The sequence below is a fragment of the Neomonachus schauinslandi genome, chromosome 9 (genome assembly GCF_002201575.2).
Source record: "Neomonachus schauinslandi chromosome 9, ASM220157v2, whole genome shotgun sequence".
Lineage (NCBI taxonomy): Eukaryota > Metazoa > Chordata > Mammalia > Carnivora > Phocidae > Neomonachus > Neomonachus schauinslandi.
The window spans coordinates 1,561,952-1,583,245 of record NC_058411.1 but is presented as its reverse complement, the minus strand read 5'-3'; the positions used below and the strand labels follow the sequence as shown (position 1 = coordinate 1,583,245).

General features: G+C 45.0%; 1 protein-coding gene across 1 annotated transcript in view; it reads left to right on the top strand.

The window, feature by feature from the left end:
• TDRD9 (tudor domain containing 9) overlaps nucleotides 1-15,293 on the top strand; it is a 115,314-nt gene extending 100,021 nt beyond the window's left edge. Inside the window, exons 34-37 of the mRNA XM_021679715.1 lie at nucleotides 901-1,039; nucleotides 4,897-5,015; nucleotides 12,962-13,034; nucleotides 14,582-15,293. Coding sequence (XP_021535390.1) covers nucleotides 901-1,039; nucleotides 4,897-5,015; nucleotides 12,962-13,034; nucleotides 14,582-14,683 — 433 coding nt within the window. The 3' untranslated portion in view covers nucleotides 14,684-15,293. The remainder of the gene's footprint in view (nucleotides 1-900; nucleotides 1,040-4,896; nucleotides 5,016-12,961; nucleotides 13,035-14,581) is intronic.
• The last annotated feature ends 6,001 nt before the right edge of the window (nucleotides 15,294-21,294 follow it).

Here is a 21,294-nt window from a genome sequence, read left to right as displayed (position 1 = left end):
TCCCCTCTGGGGGAGCCTGACCGGCCTGTAGGGAAGTCAGAGAAGCTGGAGCCTGCGCAGGGCTTGGTGGGGGGAGAATGTGGTTTGAGATGATACGGGGGGAGCGAAGCAGAGACCGGACGCTCTGTGGCTCGGAGTAGCTCAGGTTTTGCTCAGAATGCCACAGAATACCACAGGAAGCCCTTAAGCGAGGCGGGGGATGACTGGATTTGTTTTGAAAACCAACACTCTCTGCTGCGTGGGAACCAGACTCAAATAAGCAGGAGTAGGTGTGGGGAAGATGGGTCAGAAAGTAGTCACATGAGTCCAGGTGAGAAGTGGCGGTGGCTTGGACCAGGCAGGTGGCAGCTGAGATGGAGAGGATCATCAGATTTAGGGAAACTTTGAATATGGAAGTGACAGCACACAGTGCTGGAGAGGAGCGGGCTGTTTTGGTGAAACGAGGATATAACGCTTTGTATTGTGTGTATAGTTGTTTGAGGATAGGAAGGTGGGACAAACATCTTGTAAGCTTTTACTGAGTGCTAGACTTCTTTCACAAGTCATAAATATATGTGTATAACCTTTTCTGCAGAAACCTCACTAATAAGAATTTAACGCAAGGGAAGAATTCAAAGGTAGGGAAGAAAACTGAATGCAATAAAATATTCTTTATGTTACCTGCTGTAGTGAGAAATAGAAACCTAAATAATGGATTAATAGATATATTAACTGTCCTTATAACTGTGTATGCTCTATTACTTCCAGTGTAAAAACTGGAAGAGAAAATAAAAAAACGAAATTAGTTGCCGTACTAGGGTTGGCAGAACTTAGGAGGATTGCAGTGGCCAGTTCCTTTGATATTAAAACAGTGGTTTAATAATTTTGAAATATTCATTCTTCTAAAAACTTTTCATTCAGGGTCGATCAGGATGGAAAGTGCTATACCGGAGTCCTCTGTGGTTTGGGGTGGAATCCAACTACAGGGGCCCCGATACTGCCAGAGCATGACATCGAGCTCGCGTTCGACGTTCAGTTCAACGTGGAAGATATCATAGAGGTAAGACTGACGCGTCCATCCCGCTGGAGCGGCTGCCTCTCCCTCGTGGTTGGTTTGCACACCCGTTCAGCAGTGAGCACGGTGTCTGACACGGTGCTTCAAATACAGACCTGCGCCTCTGGTCCCGGAGGTGCTCACTCTCCCTGCACCTGCCTATTTTACTTTTCTGCGTGGAGTCTCTTCCTGACAGAGGTGGTGCTCTCTGAATTTCTCCTGTGGGGTCTTCCGGCCGCAGTAAGCTTTTCTGGGCAGTGGAAATAAACGCCAGGCCAGTAGGACTGCTGTGAATCTCTGTCCAGCTCTCCTGCCAAGTCCAGACTAGCCGCGCATCCTTGCTGCTCAGCGGTCCTGCCTGGCTTCATCCTGCTTACGGGAGTGGGGGGCCTGTGGAGCAGACAACTGCTGCAGCTAGGATTAAGCACTTAGAAACTTTGGAAGCGGGTTGACAAATTAATTTTATGGCTTTTGAATCTAATAATGAAAAATTTGGGCTTGTATTTTGTATGCTTTTATTCTTATATTTCATTGTTGTGGTAACTCAGGTTTATTGCATTTTACAAAGTGAGGAGTAAAGCTGGTTCTTCACCACAGATAGTTTGAGCAGCACTGTAGAGTACCTGACCCCTCTTTCTTCTCAGAAGTTGCACAAAGTAGGTGAGGTGGGCATCACTGCATCGAAGGGGGTGGGGAAAGGAAGGCTGCTGAGGTATGCCGTGCCACGCTTACCCTTCTTCCTGAGGGTACTGCTGTTACCACTAGTCGGCATTTTGTTTTATTGACTTAACTGCTCTTTTACTTATAGGTGCTTTGGGCTTAAAGATACTCATTAGATCATAGGCTTAATTGTAAAATGTAAAATGATAAAACTTCAAGAAGTAAATACAGGAGAAAATATGTATGACCTTGGGTTTAGCAGTGAGTTTGTAGAAGCAGCACCAAAAGCACAGTCTGTTAAAGAAAAAATTGAGAAGCTGGACTTTGTCAAAATTAAAAACTTTGCTCTGCCAAAAACCCTGCTAAGAGGATTAAAGGACAGGCTGTTCGCAGGAGAAAATACTTGCGAATCATTTATGTGATAAAGGACTTTTATCCATAATAATTATGTAAGGAAGTCTTAAGACCTGGTAATTAAAAAAAAAAGTAACTGAATGAAACTATGGACAGCAATAAACACGAACAGATGCTCAACCTCCTGTTCATTAGGAAATGCAAATTAGGACCACGATGACATTCTTCCAGTGGCTACAATCCAGAACCTGACGGTAAGGATGTCCGCGAACATGTCGAGCACCAGGAACTCTGCTCGGTGCTGGTGGGAATGTGGAGTGGAACTCCTGTTTTGGAAGACAGGATTCGTAAAAGTTGAACACATCTACCCAAGAATCCCACCTCTGAGTATTATCCAAGAGATCTGAACAGTTACATCCACATAAAATCTATAGGTGAATGTTGATTGCTTCATTCGTAATTCACAGTTGCTGGAGACTGGAAGCAACAACATGTCTTTCAGTAGGGGAATGCTTAAAGAAACCATGCGATGGCCACGCAGTGGGGCATTCTTCAGCAGTACAAAAGCAGGAGCAATGACACGAGTAAGTCTTAGGTGCGTGTTTCCACGGGGGGAATCAGGACTCAGAGGCTACGTACAGTATGATCCCATTCACATGACATATTCTGGGGAAGGCTAGGCCGTAGGACAGTGAGCAGATTGGTGGTTATTGCAGAGAAGAGGGGCTGCTCTGTGGGTCCTCGGGTGCTGGATACACGACCCCATGTGCCTGTCAACCCATAGACTGCTCCTCGTGAAGGGGGCGCGCTAAGGTATACGATGGAGACACACACACAGACGTTGGGTAATTGCACTGAGGAGGAAAAGGAGCTTTGGAAACTGTAAGGCTGCCACCAGAAAGCAGCTGTTCATAAACTCTGTCCCCTCCATAGTCCAGCTGCTTCGCTCTGAAGCTGCTTTGCCGTATGGGGTTGAGCGGGCAAGTGCCTGCATGTGGGAGCCAGGCTGCAGCTCACTGGACAGAGCAGTTACAGACAGGACAGGAGGGCTGGAATGGACCTCGGGACACAGGCGGAGGCAGACCCTCATCAGCGTGAATTCGTGTTTAACTTACACATGCACAGATGCATGTTAACGTATGGGCATGGTGGCTTCACATACACACATCTGTCACCTAGCCCCATGAGGACCTGGAAGCTGTGACATCCCCAAGGCCATGAACAAACCTAATGCCCAGACTCTTGTTTCTGATAGGATTCTCCAGTAAAAGGAACCAGGGCTCCTTGGAAAAACGGTTTTCCCTAGGGTTGGAGCAGGGAGAACAGAGGAGGAGCCTTGGAGCCTCTTACAGTGCCAGGAGGTAGTGCTCACAAAAGGGTAGGGGCACGTCAGAGGGACATGAGGGCCAACTGAAAGCGCTCCTGCTGGCCAAAGCTGGGACAGTTTGATGTAGTATTGGACCATAACTCAGAGTGTCAGATGATTATCTGTGTGTCCATAAGGATATAAATAAATGATTTAATAAACAAATGAGGGAGAAGAGAGAGATCTTGCATACAGAAGAATTCCCATAGGCCTGTGGACACTTTCTCCGGGAAGTAGAGCTTAATCTGCCCCCAGACGCCACTTTGAGGGGGGACTGGACTCAGCGATGTGCTTCCAAGCAAAAGAGGAAGGGAAGGGAGAGGAGAGACTTTGCAGTCTGGGCAGACGCCCGGCAGACGCCACCTCAGCTCAGTCCTCAAGGTCCACAGTGATCTGTCATGGTGATGGCACCCATGCCCCGGTGTGATGAGATGAGAAGCTACCTCACGCCTGGGGGCTTCTCCCCAAAACCCATCACCTCAGTCTAACCATGGGAAAATGTCACACAAACCCAAGCTGGGACATCCCACGAAAGACCTGCCCAGAACTCCTTAGAGAATTGTCCAGGTCTTGAAAAACAAAAGGCTAAGAAACTGCTCTAGATTGGAGGACACTGGGGAGTCATGATGCAGGTGCGGGGTGGTGCCCTGGGTCGGATCCTGGAACAGAGAAGGGACATGGTGGGAGGCCGGTCAGTCCAGATGGAGCCTGGGCTTTTCAGTGAGACTCACATACCGGGAATGTGAGCGCTTGCTGGCTGGGCTGGGGCCAATCGTCTGGTCTGTCTTCGCAGCTCCACTTGTAGATCTCAAAGTAGTCAAAATGGAAAGTTTTATTACAAAACTGTGACAAAGACTGATAACAAAACATGGCTTGTCATATCTCTGGGGGTGAGATACCCCTTGGGCTTCAATATAAACATTGAAAAGCGAGAGGAATATGTGTGATCTAGGTAGATTTTGAGTTGTATGATCCCATGAGTTTAACAAGTGCGATTAGACTGAAAACTCTGAACCTTTCTTGCTGATTTTTAATTTTTTCTTGCGTTACTGTTTCTTAAATTAGGGTAGTAGTTATTGATGTTATTTGTGTTGTTTTAATAATTTGCTCCAGAAACCATATTGATGATAGTCGTAAGAATATGAACTCTGGGGGTGTCTGGGTGACTCAGTCGGTTGAGCATCTGACTCTTGATTTTGGCTCAGGTCATGATCTTGGGATCCTGGGATCAAGCTCCGTGATGGGCTCTGAGCTCAGGGCAGAGTCTGCCTGAGATTCTCTGTCTCCCTCTCCCTGCACCTCCCCCTGCTCACTCTCATACACATGTGTGTTCGTGCGTGCTCTTTCTCAATAAATAAATAAATAAGATCTTTAAAAAAAAAAGAATACGAACAATTCTGAATGCTAATGAATTATTTAAATATAGAATGAAATTCAGTTATAGTAGAACCATATGAATATTTATGTTGCCATTTATTTACAGATTAATATTCTCAGGGCTGCTATTAACAAGCTAGTGTGTGATGGACCAAATGGATTGAAGTTTCTTGGGCCAGAAAGAATTGCACAGTTACAGGATAATGCTCGTCAGAAACTTCTAGGGTAAGTGGTACACTTTTTAAAAGGTATTAAATATCCAGAGCTGCCTTAGCAATTGTGAGAAAGGATAATTTTAGTTTTTTTCTCTTCACATTTTTATATAAAAATATTTTTCTGTGAACTTTGCAATGAAGTTTGACACATGTAAGGTGCTCATTCGCCCAAGGGACTGGCACCCAGATCAGAAACAATGCAAGAAAACATTAAAAGTGCTTATAAAACTAAAAGAAATCCACCCAAAACATACACGGGAGGGTGTGGAATGTCAGCAGCAGGTCAGATGCTCCATGCCCAACACAGTCGAGTCCTGGCAGTGCAGGATGCTGCTTCGGCAAGCAGGGACCAGTGCCCGAGGCTCCTTTTCAGCTCCTTACAGCCACTGCCAACAAGGGTGACCGTGTCCTGACCAGGTAGGCAGGTGGGGTTTTGTGTAAGAATTCAGACTGTAGTACATTTGTAGAGTTGTGCTGACCCTGACCACGATTTGGTTTTACAACATTTCGATCATCCTCCAAAGTTCACTCAGATACTTTAAAACTGAATTGTGGTGATGGTCGCACAACTCCATAAATTTACTAAAATGATTGAATCGTATACTTAAAATTGATTAATTTTATAGTATATAAATTATACCTCAGTAAAGCTGTTTTTTTAAAGATTTATTAGAGAGAGAGAGCACATGCGAGCAGGAGCAGGGGGAGGAGCGGCAGAGGGAGAAGCAGGCTTCCCGCGGAGCAGGGGCCCGATGCGGGGCTCGACCCCAGGACCCTGGGGTCATGACCTGAGCCGAAGGCAGACGCCTAATGACTGAGTCCCCCAGGCCCCCAGGTGCCCCTCCTGTTAATTTCTTGAGGAACAGCCAAGCCGTTGTCCATGGTGTGTGCCCTGTTACAGTCCCGACAGCAGTCTGTGACGGTTCCCGTCTCCACGCCCCTGCCTGGACTTGCTGTTGTCAACATACTTCTTCATGGTTGACAGTCTCTAGTGAAGGTGCCGTGGTGTCTCACTGTGGTTTTAGTTTGCGTTTCCTTGATGACTGATGATAGAGAGCATCTTTTTATATCCTTACTAACCAGTTATATATTTTTTGGTGAAATATCTGTTTAAATCTTTCACCCATTTTTAAATTGAGTTGTCTTAATTATTGAGTTGTAGAAACTCTTTATACATTCTGGTTGAAAGTTTCTTAGCGGATATGCCATCTGCAGATATTTTCCCAGTGTTTTGTCTTCATTTTCCTAATGGTGTCTTCTCAAGAACACAATGTTTAGTTTTGGTGATGTCTGCTTTATCTTTTTTTATTAAAAGTGGATTATGCTTTTGGTGTTATATCTGAAAAATCTTTGCTAAGCCCAGGGTCACGGAAGTTTTGTTTTTTTTTTTCCTCTGACTCTCATATTTACTTGGTGTATTTAGGTTTTTGGTCTGTTTCGAGATTTCACTTGTATATGGTGTGAGATGTGAGAGTCCAGTTCATTTTGTTACAAATGAGTATCCATTCATTACAACTTCATTTGCTGAAAAGCTCTACTTTCCCCCACTGAAATGCTTTGGCACCTGTCAAAAATCATTTGGCCACAAATGTTGTAAAGGTTTATTTCTGGGCTTTCTGTTTTGCTCTGTTTGTTGTCTGTCTTACGCCAATACTGTGCTGTCTTGATTGCTATAGCTTTGTAGGAAGTCCTGAAATTAGGTAATGTTAGTCTTCCTGTTTTGTTCTTGTTTTTTCAGAATTACACTTACTATTCTAGATCCTTTTCCTTTTTATTTACATTTTATTTATTTTTAAAATTTTATTTTCAAGTAATCTCTGTGCCCCCACATGGGGCTCAATCTCAACAACCCCGAGATTAAGAGTCCTGCACCCCACGACTGAGCCAGCCTAGTGGGGTTCCTCCATATACATTTTTTAAGATCAGGTTGTCAGTTTCTACACCAAGCCTGCTGAAATTGTGGTAGGGATTTTATTAGATCTGCAGGTCAATTTGGGGAGAATTACCACCTTAACAGTATTGAGTTGTATGCTTCATGAAGTTGGAATGTTTAGTAGTTATCTGTTTCTTCTTCACATGTTTTTATAGTTTTCAGTGTGCAGATCTTGTACTTTCGTTAAATTATTTCTAAGTATTTTAGTCTTTTGGGTGCTATTGTGAATGACATTATTTTATTTTTGGATTGTTCATTGCTAGAAATGAGGAATTGATTTTTATGTATTGATCTTTATCCTGTGACCTTGTTAAATTTGTTTATTAGTACTAGTAGTTTTTAGAGATTCTTTAGGATTTCTCTCTCACATACAGGATCGTATCTGTGAGTAAAGAGTTTTTTTCCTTCCTTTCTGACCTGTGTGCTCCTAATTTCTTTTTTTTGTTTTGTTATACTCGTTAGAGCCCTCAGTGCAATGGGAATGGAAGTGGAAAGGCAAACATCTTTGTCTTGGTCCGTTTTCAGTCATTCACTATTACGACGTTAGCTGTAGGTTTTTCATAGAGGTTCTATGTCAGGTTGAAGTTCCTGTCTTTTCGTAGTGCACTGAGAGCTTTTATCAGGAAGGCATGTTGCATTTTGCCAGATATTTTTTCTGTTGTCCTTGAGGTAATCATGTTTGTTTTTTTTTCCTTTCATTCAATTTATATAGTATATTGTATTACTTGCTTTTTGGGTGTTAAAAACTAGCTTGGCATTTCTGTTTTGAATTCCACATGGTGTATAATCTTTTTTATAGATTTGTAGATGGTTTGCAACATATTTTTGTTAAAGGATTTTTCCATCTGTGTTCAAGAGGGTTGTTGGCCTATAGTTTTCTATAATGATATCTTTTCTATAGTTGATATCTTTGGTTTGGTATCAGGGTAAAACTGGATTCCAAGAATGCGTTGGGAAGTATTCCTTGCTACTCTGTTTCTGAGAGTTTGTGTAAAATTGTTATTATTTCCTCCTTAAACATTTGACAGAATTTTCCAATGAAGCCATCTCAGCTTGGACTTTTCCTTGTGGGGAAATTTTAAGTTACTAATTCAATTTCTTGTGCTTTAGGTCTATTCAGATGGCTTCTATTAAGTCAGTTTTGGTAATTTGGGTCTTTTAGGAATTTGTTCATTTAAATTGACTGGCATATTGGCATAAAGTTGTTCAGAATCTTTTATAATCCTTTTCTCTTCCTTTTTTTTTTTTTTTTTAAAGATTTTATTTATTTATTTGAGAGAGAGAGAATGAGAGAGAGCACAAGAGTGGGGAGGGTCAGAGGGAGAAGCAGACTCCCTGCTGAGCAGGGAGCCCCTTGTGGGACTCGATCCAGGAACTCCAGGATCGTGACCTGAGCCGAAGGCAGACGCTTAACCAACAGAGCCACCCAGGTGCCCAATCCTTTTCTTTTTTTGAAGATTTATTTAGAGAGTGCGCGTGTGCACGTGCGGGGAGCGGGGCAGAGGGAGAGGGAGAATCTCAAGCAGACTCACCACTGAGTGTGGAGCCCAACTTAGGGCTTGATCCCACGACCCCAAGTTCATGACTTGAGCTGAAACCAAGAGTCCCAATACCCAACCATCTGTGCCACCCAGGCGCCCCAATCCTTACTTATGTCCCTTCTTTTGTTTCTGATTTTGATAATGTGTGTCTTCTCTCTTTTCTTGATTAAGTCAGCTAAAGGTTACCAATTTTGTCAGTCTTTTCAAAGAACTACCGATTGTTTTTTTCTCCTCGTGTTTATCCTTTTTCTGTTCTGTTGATGTCCCCTCTCATAATTATTATTCCTCTACTTCTGATTACTTTGGGTTTAATTTGCTCTTTTTCTTGTTTAACAACCTAGAAGCTTTGATTATTGTTTTGAGACCTTTTCTGTCACAAGCATTTAAAACTCTACATCCCTTCTCTCACTGTTTTAGCTGCATCCCATACTTTCTCATATGTTCTATTTTTATTTTCACTATTTTCAAAATATTCTTTCATTTTCCTTGTGATGTATTCTTTGAGCAAATGGGTTATTTAAAAGTATATTAATTTTCAAATATTTGGGGTATTTTTCAACTTTCCTTATATTGTTGATATATAATTTATTTCTTTGTAGGCACTATACATACTTTGATTTGAGTATATTAAAATTTATTGAGACTTGTTTTGTGGCTTAGCATAGAGATAGTTTTTCTTGGAAAGTGTTCCATGCTCACTTGAAAATTTGATTGTGTGCCTGATCTTGTGGGGTGGAGGGCTCTGTCGGAGTTGTTGGTTAGATCAAGTTGGTGGGCGGTGGCAGCCATCAAGTCTCTATCCTTGCTGATTTTCTTGCTAGTTCTATGAATATTCAAAATAGAGTATCGAACTCTCTATAATTATTGAATTATTTCTTTTTTCAAGACCGTCAGCTTTTCTTTTGTCTTTGGGGCTCTGTTGTTAGATATGTGTATATACATTTATAATTATTGCATCTTCAGGATGTGCCAGTCCTTTGTCATTATGAAATTTCTTGAAAGAGTTGTTGTCTTCAAGTCTGTTTTGTCTGATATTAATGTAGCTATTCCAGCTCTCTGATTTCTGTTTGTATGCATACCTGTTTCTGTCCTTTTACTTACAGCCTACTTGCATCTTTGAATTTCTTTGAATATTGTTTTCCTCCCACGCTTGCCCTCCTTCCTCCTCTGGGGCTCCCACCTCATCCCTGTCTATGTACTTGGTGGTGTTTTGCCTCTGAGGCCCTGGGCATTTTTCTTCAATTTTTATCTCTCTGTTCTTCAGACTGTTTTTTTTTTTTTTTTTTTAAGAGTTATTCATTTGTTTTAGAGAGGAGAGCATGTGTGCATGTGCACGTGAGCAGGGGGAGGGGCAAAGGGAGAGAGAATCCTCAAGCAGACCCCCTGCTCAGCAGGGAGCCTGCCGTGGGGCTCCATCCCATGACCCTGAGATCACGATCTGAGCCAGGGTCAAGAGTTGGATGCCCAGGCACGCCCCCAGACTAATTTCTGTTGATCCATCCTTCCGTTTACTGCTGCTTTATTCTGCCGTCTCTGGTCTGCCGGTGTTGGAGAGCTGTAAGGGATTTTCCATTTCAGTCATTGTTCTTTTCAACTCTAGAATTTCTCGTTGGGGATTTTCTTTTGTATAGTTTTTAATTCTTACTGCAATTATCTTTGAGTCATTGTCATCGTATTTCCTGTATTTCTTTAAATGTGGTTTGCTTTAATTCTTTTTATATACTCATGATGGCAGCTTTGAAGTCTTGTGTGCTAAACCCACTTTTGGGCCCGCTCAGCTTCTTTTGGCTGCTTTTTTCCCCCTGAGTGTGGGTCATACATCCTTATTTCTTGCAAAATGTCTCATAATTTTTTGCTGAAAATCGGTCATTTAAATTTTTAAATATTTTTTTAGTTTCAGGGGTAGAATTTAGTCATTCATCAGTCTCCTATAATACAGTGCTCATTCCATGAAGTGCCCCCCCTTAATGTCCATCACCCAGTTACCCTGATCCAGCCCCCTCCCCTCCAGCAACCCTCAGTTTGTTTCTTAGAGTTCAGTGTCTCTTATGGTTTGCCTCTCTGTCTGATTTCTTTTTTTTTTTTAAGATTTTATTTATTTATTTGAGAGAGAGAATGAGATAGAGCATGAGAGGGGGGAGGGTCAGAGGGAGAAGCAGATGCACCGCTGAGCAGGGAGCCCCACGTGGGGCTCGATCCAGGGACTCCGGGATCATGACCTGAGCCGAAGGCAGTCGCTTAACCAACTGAGCCACCCAGGTGCCCTCCCTGTCTGATTTCATCTTGTTTTATTTTTCCCTCCCTTCCCCTATGTTCATCTGTTTTGTTTCTTAAATTCCATATATAAGTGAAATCATATGGTATTTGTCTTTCTCTGATTGACTTATTTTGCTCAGCATAATACCCTCTGGTTCCATCCATGTCTTTGCAAATGGCGAGACTTCATTCTTTTTGATGGCTGAGTAATATTCATGGTATATCTATTGTGTGTGTGTGTGTATATATATATTCTTCTTTATTCATCTGTCAGTGGACATCAGCGTTCTTTCCATAGTTTGGCTATTGTAGACAGTGCTGCTATAAACATTGGGGGCCGGTGCCCCTTTGAATCACTATGTGTGTATCCTTTGGAGAAATAGTGCAATTTCTGAGTAGTGGGGTAGCTCTATTTTTAACTTTTTGAGGAACCTCCACACTGTTTTCCAGAGTGGCGGTACCAGCTTGCATTCCCACCAACAGTGTAAGAGAGGGTTCCCATTTATCCACATCCTCGCCAACATCTGTTGTTTCCTGACTTAATTTTAGCCATTCTGACTGGTGTGAGGTGGTATCTCATTGTAGCTTTGATTCGTGTTTCCCTGATGCTGAGTGATGTGAAGCATTTTTTCACGTGTCTGTTGGCCATTTGGATGTCTTCTTTGGAGAAATGGCTGCTCATGTCTCCTGCTCGTTTCTTAGATGATGTAGTATAGTAGTGTAAGATACTGATCCCCGTATAGGATTCTGCAGGGTTCTGCAGAGTAGGTTTCCCACCATCTAGTGAGGCCACTAATGCCTGGGTTCTGTTTTTGTTTCAATTCTCCTTTTTATTTTCAGCCTGGCTTACTAGGAGTTGTCCTTGTGCGTGCATTGCTTAGTGCTCAGCCAGTGATTAGTGAGATGTTGTACTTAAGTACTTGAGCCTTTAAGCTTCTGCCCTCTGCTAGGAGATGTATGTGTGGCTTGGGGAATGCAGCCAAAGTTCAAACAATTTTGAACTCTTCCTGGCTTTTACTTTTTTCCCAGGGCTTTCCTTTTCATCTGTGCTGCTTCCCAGTCATCCAAGGCTGTGTGGCTGGCTCAGGGCCGTTGCAGGTCTTGTCTGCATGTGTGTGCAGCCTTCTGGTTGCCCAGGGAATGTATGGAGGGCCCGTCTGGCCCTCTGGTACTCTCATTCCCAAGACCTCTCTCCTGGGCTTCTAGGTTGTCTCTGGTCTGCTCTGGCCCCGAGCAGGACCGTGACTAAAGGCCAGCAGAGTTGTGGGCTTTCTCCATTTATGTCCTAGCAGATTTACTGTTTTTACTGACCGTGCTGCCAGACAGGAGGGTTTTTCACCCTCTACGCCTAATCAGGTAAGCTCAGTCTGGCAGTGACGATGCTGGTCTTCACGGCCAGTCTGGCTCTGGTGGCTCTGGGGTCTTAGACTGAGCTGGTGGGTAGGAGTAGCTAGCCCCAGGGAGGAAATCCACCCCACACTCCACTGTTTTTACCTGAACCCAGCGGTTTTTTGTGAAGGAATGGTTCCCAACTTCCTTGCTTTTGGTGAATTTCAAATGTTTGGGGGTTTGTGGGTTTTCAGACAATTTTGTCAAATTTTATAGTTGTTTGGGGGGGGGCAAGAAGATTTCCAGACTTCTTTATTCTGTCATGTTAGAAGTCTCTATCTGTCCGTGCCTTTTTAAGCTGATGGCATTTCCAACTTGACACAGGTGTCTAAGAGTAGATGACGTAACATAGCGTGTTTCATTCAGTGAGGCAGCCGTGTGTGGGACGGGGCAGCGCCGCTCGCTGTGAAGGTGCGGGGAGAACGGGGTTGGTCTCCTGTATCTCCTGTGCTCCGTTCTTCTGTTTTTGAGTGGACAGTGGATTAAAATGTTCTCTGGTCATAACTACATAAATCTTGACCTTTTAAAAACTTACTGCAGCTATAATTCTAGATTTAAGTATTTTTTTTAGGGCGCCTGGGTGGCTCAATTCTTAAGCATCTGCCTTCGGCTCAGGTCATGATCCCAGGGTCCTGGAATCGAGCCCCGCATCGGGCTCCCTGCTCCGTGGGAAGCCTGCTTCTCCCTCTCCCTCTGCCCCTCCCCCTGCTCCTGTGCTCGCTCGCTCTCTCTCTCTCTCACAAAAGTAAATAAATCTTTTTTTAATCATAGTGTTTTCAGTTACTGACATATAATTAAGAGGATTTAATTCTTTTTTTTTTTTTTTTTTAATTTTAGTTTGTTCTGTCAGTTGAAACCAAGACAGAGAGTTGTCCCTAGGTGGCATGAAAAGCCATACGAATGGAATCAGGTGAGTGAGACATAGTGCCGTGGGGACAGCCTGCTGCCAGGAATGGCGGGCTTGGCAGGTGCCGAGCAAGGGTTGTGGAGGGTCCCGAGAGAGTAGAAAGGGACAGGCAGTGTGGACGGCTCTTCTGTTCATGGGGTGGCGTCACGGACCAGACAGGCTGTCTCTGGATGCCGTGCTCTCTGTGAGGCCCGGGGCGATGGTCCTGTCACTTTGGATGAAGCAGTGGGAACGTCTGGATGAGCTGTCCCCGCATGTCGGTGCTGCCCAGTCTGCTCGGGCTCACAGTGCGCCGCAGCCGGGATGGCTTAACCTGCACACAGTTTTCTTCTTCTTCTTCTTCTTCTTTTTTTTTTTTAAAGAATTTATTTATTTGACAGACAGCGAGAGAGGGAATACAAGCAGGGGGAGCGGGAGAGGGAGAAGCAGGCCTCCCGCCGAGCAGGGAGCCCGACGCGGGGCTCGATCCCAGGACCCCGGGATCATGACCTGAGCCGAAGGCAGACGCTCAAAGACTGAGCCACCCAGGCACCCCCATTTATCTTCTTCTAGTTCCAGTACAGCTGGGCCGGGTTCTGGTGAGAGCCCCCTTCCGAGCTTGGAGACGCGCATCCTCATGTGGTGGAGAGAGGTGATCTCTCTCTCATGTATCTTCTGAGAAGGGCTCTAAGCCCGTCGTGGGGGCCTCCCCCTTGTAACCTCATGTAACCCCACTCACCTCCTGAAGGTCCCTTCTCCAGACCCCATCACAGTGGGGATTTGAACTTCAGCGTATAGATTTGGGGTGCAGGTCTGTCTGTAGCAGTTGTGAAGGAGGGCAGGGCCCATCTGGGGCGCCTGGACATTTACATTTACATGCAAAGTTATAAAAACTGAATAAAATTTTACTTGAGGGCAAGGAACTAAGGGAGGGGCTTCTAGCTTTAATTCTAGAGCCAAGGGCATCTTTGTAAATAAACCAGCTGCAGTTGAAGTGAGAAGATGCTCCTGGAGGTGCTGTTTTCCCATCCTGAGTCCAAAGGAAACTTTCCTTGTCTTGTGTGCCCCTTGACACTGGTGTCCCTCCTCAGAGCCCTCAGGACCCAACCCTGGAGCCAGCTCCCTGTGTGCGCAGAGCTTAGCCCAGGTGACAGGAGGGGCACCAGCCACCTCTCCTGCAGACTCTGTCGGGGTGTTCAAGCTAATAGCAGGACTTAGTTTGAAAGCAGAACTTTATTTTGAGGTTGATACGTTTTAGAAAATATACACATATTTAAAAGCCTGTAACGAAGCTGCAGTTCATGTGTACGCAGGAAGGGGTGTGTGCGAGAGCTTCCGGTAAAGGTCACTGGATTATTAAAGGTGAGTTGTCAGACGCACAGTAGTGAGTGCCGGAAGAGAAGGGAAGCATTCTGGAAGTACGTCTGGAAACTGAAAGACTACTTTCTCCCGTCTTACACGTCTGTGTCTATGTGTCTCGTTGTATTTACTCAGTTTACTTATTTTAGTTGATGTCCGGAAGGGTCCATTTTCTAGAAAGGTCTGACTGGTCCTTTTGTCTGCCCTGTCAGGTTGATCCAAAGCTGGTCATGGAGCAGGCTGACCGGGAGAGCAGCAGAGGAAAGAACACCTTTCTCTACCAGCTCCACAAACTGATTGTTCTCAGCAGTTAGGTGTGCCGGCAGGTTGTAACCCAGTTCCTCCCGGGGAAACCAAGACCTGCCACACAGACAGGTGGATTAAAGGCTCCATCTGCAGACTGACTTCTCTCTGTATCTGAACGTTACAGTCTTTGCCCGCTGCATCCGAAAGGTCTTCTCCATCCCTCTTCCTCTTCCTGTGTGGGTGGTGGCTGGAGAGTGGTGTTTCTGTTCAGGTGGGAAGGATTGGAAAGTCTAGTCTTTTCTAGAAACAGAGAATCACTGTGTTAAAGATTCTGGGAAAAACTGATGAAAGAAGACTTTGTTTGGAAAAAGAGCTGTGTTTTGCTTTAAATCTATTAAGGTAAATATAAATAGCTGAACATGTAAGGTTCCAGTATGTGCTAGTACGTTCTTTTTGTTACAGTGATTTAATCCTGGAATGTAGGGGGAACCAAGATCCCCAAACCTCAGTTTACCACAAAGGAGAGCTGCGTGTTTCTCAAAACCATGTGGCACTTTCTATTTTTTTTTTTTCTGTGAGGGAAAATATTTAATTTTGGTAAAAGTAACTTCAGTTTTGTATATTTCACGGTTTTATCTATGTTATAATTGTAAGTCTAAATTTTGGAAATCAGATTACCTGGCAACTAGTATATTTATGTTAAAGCAATAAAAGCATTAGACTAAGTTTCTGTTTCTGACAGTTTTTAGTCAGAGGAGATTAAAATGTATTTCATTCTTTTTTTAAATTTTTTTATTTTTATTTTTTTAAAGATTTTATTTATTTATTTGAGAGAGAGAATGAGAGAGAGAGAGCACATGAGACGGGGGAGGGTCAGAGGGAGAAGCAGACTCCCCGCCGAGCAGGGAGCCCGATGCGGGACTTGATCCAGGGACTCGATCCAGGGACTCCAGGATCATGACCTGAGCCGAAGGCAGTCGCTCAACCAACTGAGCCACCCAGGCGCCCCTAAATAAAAAAAATCTTAAAAAAAAAAAAAAAAGAGGCTTTCTGCCTAGAAGAACTCACGATATCGTGGAGAGACAGACAAAGAGACCATTGAGAAGGGACGTGATCTGTGCTGTCCTAGAGGTGGACAGTGTGGCGGGAACTCTTATGGAGGGCCTGGCCTTGACCCAGAGGAGGTGGCGTGTATGGGGAGGTTTGTTTCGGAAGTTTCCTTAGGTGTGTCATTTCAGCTGAGCTCTGAGGGAAGGTGGAGAGTCAGGTGACAAAGGAGGTTGGGGCAGGGAGAGAGCATTGGAGCCCTGCTGAGAACGTGCCTGTCAGAGGAAAAGTGGCCCAGAAAGGCTGGGGCCTAGGAGCAAAGGGAGGAAAATTGGCCAGAGGGGAGACTGAAGAAGCTGGGAGCATTTAATGTTTTGTCTGCTCATTACCACCACACCCTCCATTCTGAGAATTCCAGATACTGAACACCCCATTCTCAGTATTGCTTCTCCTCTTACCCCACCTATATAGTGGAGCTGGTGCTGATCCAGATTGTGGCACCTGCCGGCACTGGACCAGTGCACCCTTCAGGTTTTTAAATTGGAAGTTAGAGTGTCAGGCTCTTCTCCCTCTTCTCTTCTCCCCCCTTCCCTGTTTTGGCTGAAACCAGTAAGTGTGGAGCTGTGCTGAGAAGGCCAGAGTGTTGGCTGGAGCCACCGTGCCCAGGGAAGCAGGGACAGGAGGAGCAGGAGGCTTGGTGGACATTTGAGTCTTTGGTTCTGGCCACCGTCCTGCCCCTGGGTGGGTTCCATGATACGGTTCAGCAGCCTAATAGATTCTTTTTTTTTTTTAAGATTTTATTTATTATTATAGAGAGCATGAGAGGGGAGAAGCAGACTCCCTGCTGAGCAGGGAGCCCGATGCGGGGCTCGATCCTGGGACTCCAGGATCATGACCTGAGCCGAAGGCAGACGCTTCACCGACTGAGTCACCCAGGCGCCCCAGATTCTGCTCTTTATAAGCTGGATCAGGTTGGGTTTCTGTGTGACATAATGTCAGTAGACAGTGGCTGGGTTAGAGAGAAGCATGGGATTTTATCATGGAGGCAGATCCCAGCAGGGCCATGACATCACATTCGAGCTTTAGGCGGTTCTGGCTTCAGAGTGCAGAAGAGATATGAACCAGCAGGAGCAGAAGGTGATGAGACCTGTTAACCTTGAAAATGAAACTGCCAGTTATCTCACCAGCAAAAGATGAATTTATCTGGGAATAACAGAATTTCAACCCAGGACAAGCAGGGTAGAGAAAAACCTGAGAACAGAGCAGAGGAGGCTCTTTTTTGAGGGGTGGGGAGTGGGGTTGTTGTAAACGGAAAGTCCCCTGGAGTAAACTGAGAGCTCAAAGTATAGAGGTTTCTCATTGGCTAGGCTGGACCATCTGTCTTTGGCTGAGCCGGGACCGTCTCCCATTGGCTGGGCCGTGACCGTCTCCCATTGGCTGGGCCGTGACGGTCTCTCATTGGCTGGGCTGTTGCCAGGGGAGGAGGAAACCTTCCTTCGTCCTGCTAGGAAGGTAACATAGTATCCATGGGCAAGGGGCGTGTCTTCCTGTTGGGTCGGCTGTGGTCAGTGAGTGGGGGGCGGCAGCGCTGCTCCTGCCGGCCTCCTGAGGCCATTCTAACTCCGTGCTAACCGAGGTTCCTTTACTCCATTCCACAGGCCAGATTGGCAGAACAGGTAGCAGGGCAGGAGGGGGTGCCTTCTGGGAGGGAGGCAAGCAGCGACCCGGCCTGAATTCAGTCTGTGGAGCTGGGGAGAGAAGAGTGGATTTTCAAAACTCTGGCGGAGGCAGACTTGATAGAACAGGTTACTGAGGGGCGCCTGGGTGGCTCAGTCGGTTAAGCATCTGCCTTCGGCTCAGGTCCTGATCCCAGTGTCCTGGGATCGGACCCTGCATCGGGCTCCTTGTTCAGCAGGGAGTCTGCCTCTCCCTCTGCCCCTCCCCCTCTCCATACGTTCTTTCTCTCAAATAAATAAATAAAATCTTTAAAAAAAAAGGACAGGTTACTGACCAGAAGTGAGTGGTGAGCAGTTTTCTGGGGTGGCCTTCAGGGCTTGTTAAATAACTGGGTCAGTGGTATTTGCCAGGAGAAGAGAGAACAGAATTGGAGCAGGGAAAGCACCTGTGCTTGGTGAGTGACATGTGAGAAGCCACGAGGTGTCCGTGGTGAGGGGAGGGGTCTGGGTGGAGGGAGAGGTCTGTGATGCAGCAGGTTACACGTGCAGTCTGAACTGTTTTATGTTTTCACGTACTCCACGTAGAAGCCTTTGCAGATTTAAATTCCCAAAACACATTTTAAAATCTTGTCACCTGCCACCAGTATCTCCTACCGATAGCATCCTAAGTGGCTTCTCAGTGGCTTCTGTTCTTCCTCCCCTCCTGTCCATTCCTTCTATTTCTTTGTGAAATAAGGATCAGATCATCGAAGTGAATGTTCCATAGGTCTCATGTCTTCCAGCATTAAGGGTATAAAGGGAAGAAAACACAGTGTGGGAAATAACTTGGGAACTAGTCTTCACAAGGCAGCAGTGATCATGAGCACAGGGAAGGGGCAGCGCCCTGAATCAGAACTTCCAGCAAATGGGAGAGGTAGGTACAGCAACATGCACTTGAAGAAATAGGGAGAAGGAATAAGGAATAATTGTGCATAATGAACATAAAGTAATAAACATAAAGTTAAGGTGAACAGAGGCATAATGTTAGTTATTACAGAGAGTGAATTTTCCCTCCAAAAGACAGACTGTCATATAGGGCTGAAAAATAAGCCCAGCTCTGTGCTGTCTACCAGAAACACCAAAGCCATGCAGTAGAGAGTAAAGGCAGGCAGCGATGCCGGGACCCACAAACAAAAGGAAAGCTGAAGCTGGCACTGCTAATGTCTGGTGAGGTGAGGTGGAAGGTCAAGAGTGCCAGATAACAAGGAACGGCATGTAACATTGAAGGCAGAATTATGGTATGTTAGGAATACATGTGTACCAAGCAGCATAGTGATGAAATGATGTAAGCAAAATTCTTTTAGGGGCGCCTTGGGTGGCTCAGTCGGGTAAGTGTCCAACTCTTGATCTCAGCTCAGCTCTTGGTCTCAGGGTCGTGAGTTCAAGCCCCATGTTGGGCTCCATGCTGGGTGTGGAGCCTACTTAAATAAACTTTTAGAAATGCAGCGGGAATTACATAAAAATACAGTGACAATGGGTGATAATGGGTGATCTGGTCAATTAGGAGATGGGAATGAAATGATACAGTCCAACATCCCTCAAATTGAAAGAATCCTTTTCCTTATGTTTGTGAAACGTTCGCAAGAATAGATTGCGTGCTTGACCACAAACACATTTAATAAGTGAGGGGAATTTAAAGGTCAAATTTTTTGGTCATTATCCATTAAAATGGGAAATAAATAATAAAAAGCAGGTCCCTCCTTTCCCAATTTTAACTGCTTGGAAATTCAAAAAAGAAAATGCCCTTAGATAACTCTTAGGTCAAAGAGGAAATTAAAAGAATAATTACAGACTATCAAGAAGGCACTGAAAGGATACTAAAACCTGTGGGTAGCTCAGACTAAAAGTAAAAGGAACTAAGTATTCTTAAGCAATTAGAGAAAAACAAGTTGCTGGGAAGAGAAACATATTAAAGATAAAAAATCAGAAAATAGAAATTAATCAGGATAAATAGATCCAAAAGCTGGTTCCGTAAAAATAGATCAGCCCTTCACAAGTCTAAGAGAAAATGAGAAATGGAACAGAACAGGTTACATGCAATAAAATTCCACCACTGGAAAATGGCCTGGCTTCAGCTGGGTTCACAGCTTCTAGAGAACAGAGCAAACACTGGATAACCTGTCCCAAGCCACAAGACAGGAAATACCTTCCATTCATTTTAAGCAGCTAGTGCTAGATTCAAGATCTGCTGAAGGTGGCATCAGCAGTAGAAAACCACACGATGCCCATTTATAAAGTAAAGATGGAAAAAACTATGTTATTAGTGAATAGAATCCAGTGATGTTCAAAAAAATAACTGAGGAAGCAAAGCCTATTCCAGGAATGTAAGCGCGGCTTGCTTTCAAGAACTGGCAGCCAAGTCCAACACAATGGGCAAGTCAGATGGGTCTGTTCAGTGGGTCCTGAAGAACAATTCATGAGGTCGAAGACCCATTCCTCCACTAAGGGAAAGCCATGTGGTCAAACAGAAGTAGGAGAAGCTCCAGGCCTCTCCTGCTCCGTGTGGTGGGGCAGGACCACAGGATGGCTCGAGCTGGAGCTGCAGAGCCAGGAGAACAGATTGTTCCATAACCTTAAAAGGTCTTGTCAAAATAATGAAGACCCCCCCCCCCCCACTGCCAGTTATAAATATACAGAATGAGAAAAGAGTAGTACAACTATTTAGTACATTAATTTAAAAGAGTAGAAACATTGAGAATTGTTTTATCTCTTTGTGAAAAACTGTAGTTTCTCTGTCCCATGGTATAACCTAGGATGTGCAGTGAGCATCTTTCCCGCGCCTCGGTTAGCTGTCACGGTCCCTCCCGGGTTGAGATCAGCTTCTGGCATGGCCTCTGCTCTTGGAACGATGGGAAGCGTCTTTGAGGACTCCTCCAGCATGAAGTTTTCATGTGTCCCTACCTCGGGACATGGTCCTTCTAGACTCCGCCTCGCCAGGCTCCTCTGGCTGCTGGCGTCCCCGCCCCTCTGCAGCGCTTTCCTCTGGAACCTCACTGCTGGTGCATCCAGGCGTGACCCCCAGGGTTAACACTTCCTGCTCCTCGCCCCTCTCACCTTTGCTGGCCAAGTCCCGGCTTCACAGATGCACTTTTGCAAAATGGCAAGTGTATTCATCACGGAAGGCGGCGCAGCTACCGACTGCTGGCTGCGCAGGAACTGAGTAACGTGCGCGGTGACCGGTGACCCACGGACTTTGAAAGAAGCGCCAGATGGTCACTGATGATGACGCATGGCTGTGACGTAGGTAGTGATTTGCAGGCTGGCATTCTATCCAAGGATAGAATGCCACTATAGAATATGTAGGGGAACCCTCACTCACCCAGATTGCAAGACCAGAAGCTATTCAAGAAGATACGAACATTATTAAACACCAAAGAACTTTGTATGCAAAGATTCCATAACCAATCAACGGATAGATTGGAAAAATATTTGTGATGTAGATGACAAAAGGTTAGTATATGCTATGAAGAAACTTTAAAAAAATTGTCAAGAAAGAGCAATAAACAGAAAAACAGGACAATTACATGAATAGAAGGTCTGTAGGAGAGCAAATCCTAATGGCTAAGAAACATGAAAATGCCCACATTCCTTAGTAGTAAGGGAAATAGAAATCAGCTGTGTACCAAGGGACTGGCGGGCAGGATTTTCAAAAGACTGTATAATTTGTTGTCGATGGAGAGGTGGACGGAAAAAATACTTACACGGTGCTGGTAGAATACGAAGTGGTGCAGATTCTATGGAAATCAGTCTGCCAGTATCTGAAAATTGAAAACAGGCCCCCTTTGAATTCACGGTGTCCATGGAAGAATACTAGGAGTAGTGAATGGCCGTCGGGGGGCGGCAGTTGACATCAGGGGGTGTGTTCCACCCTGAGAGGAAGGGGGTGAGTGCTACAGCTGGCAGCCTGCTGGGATGGC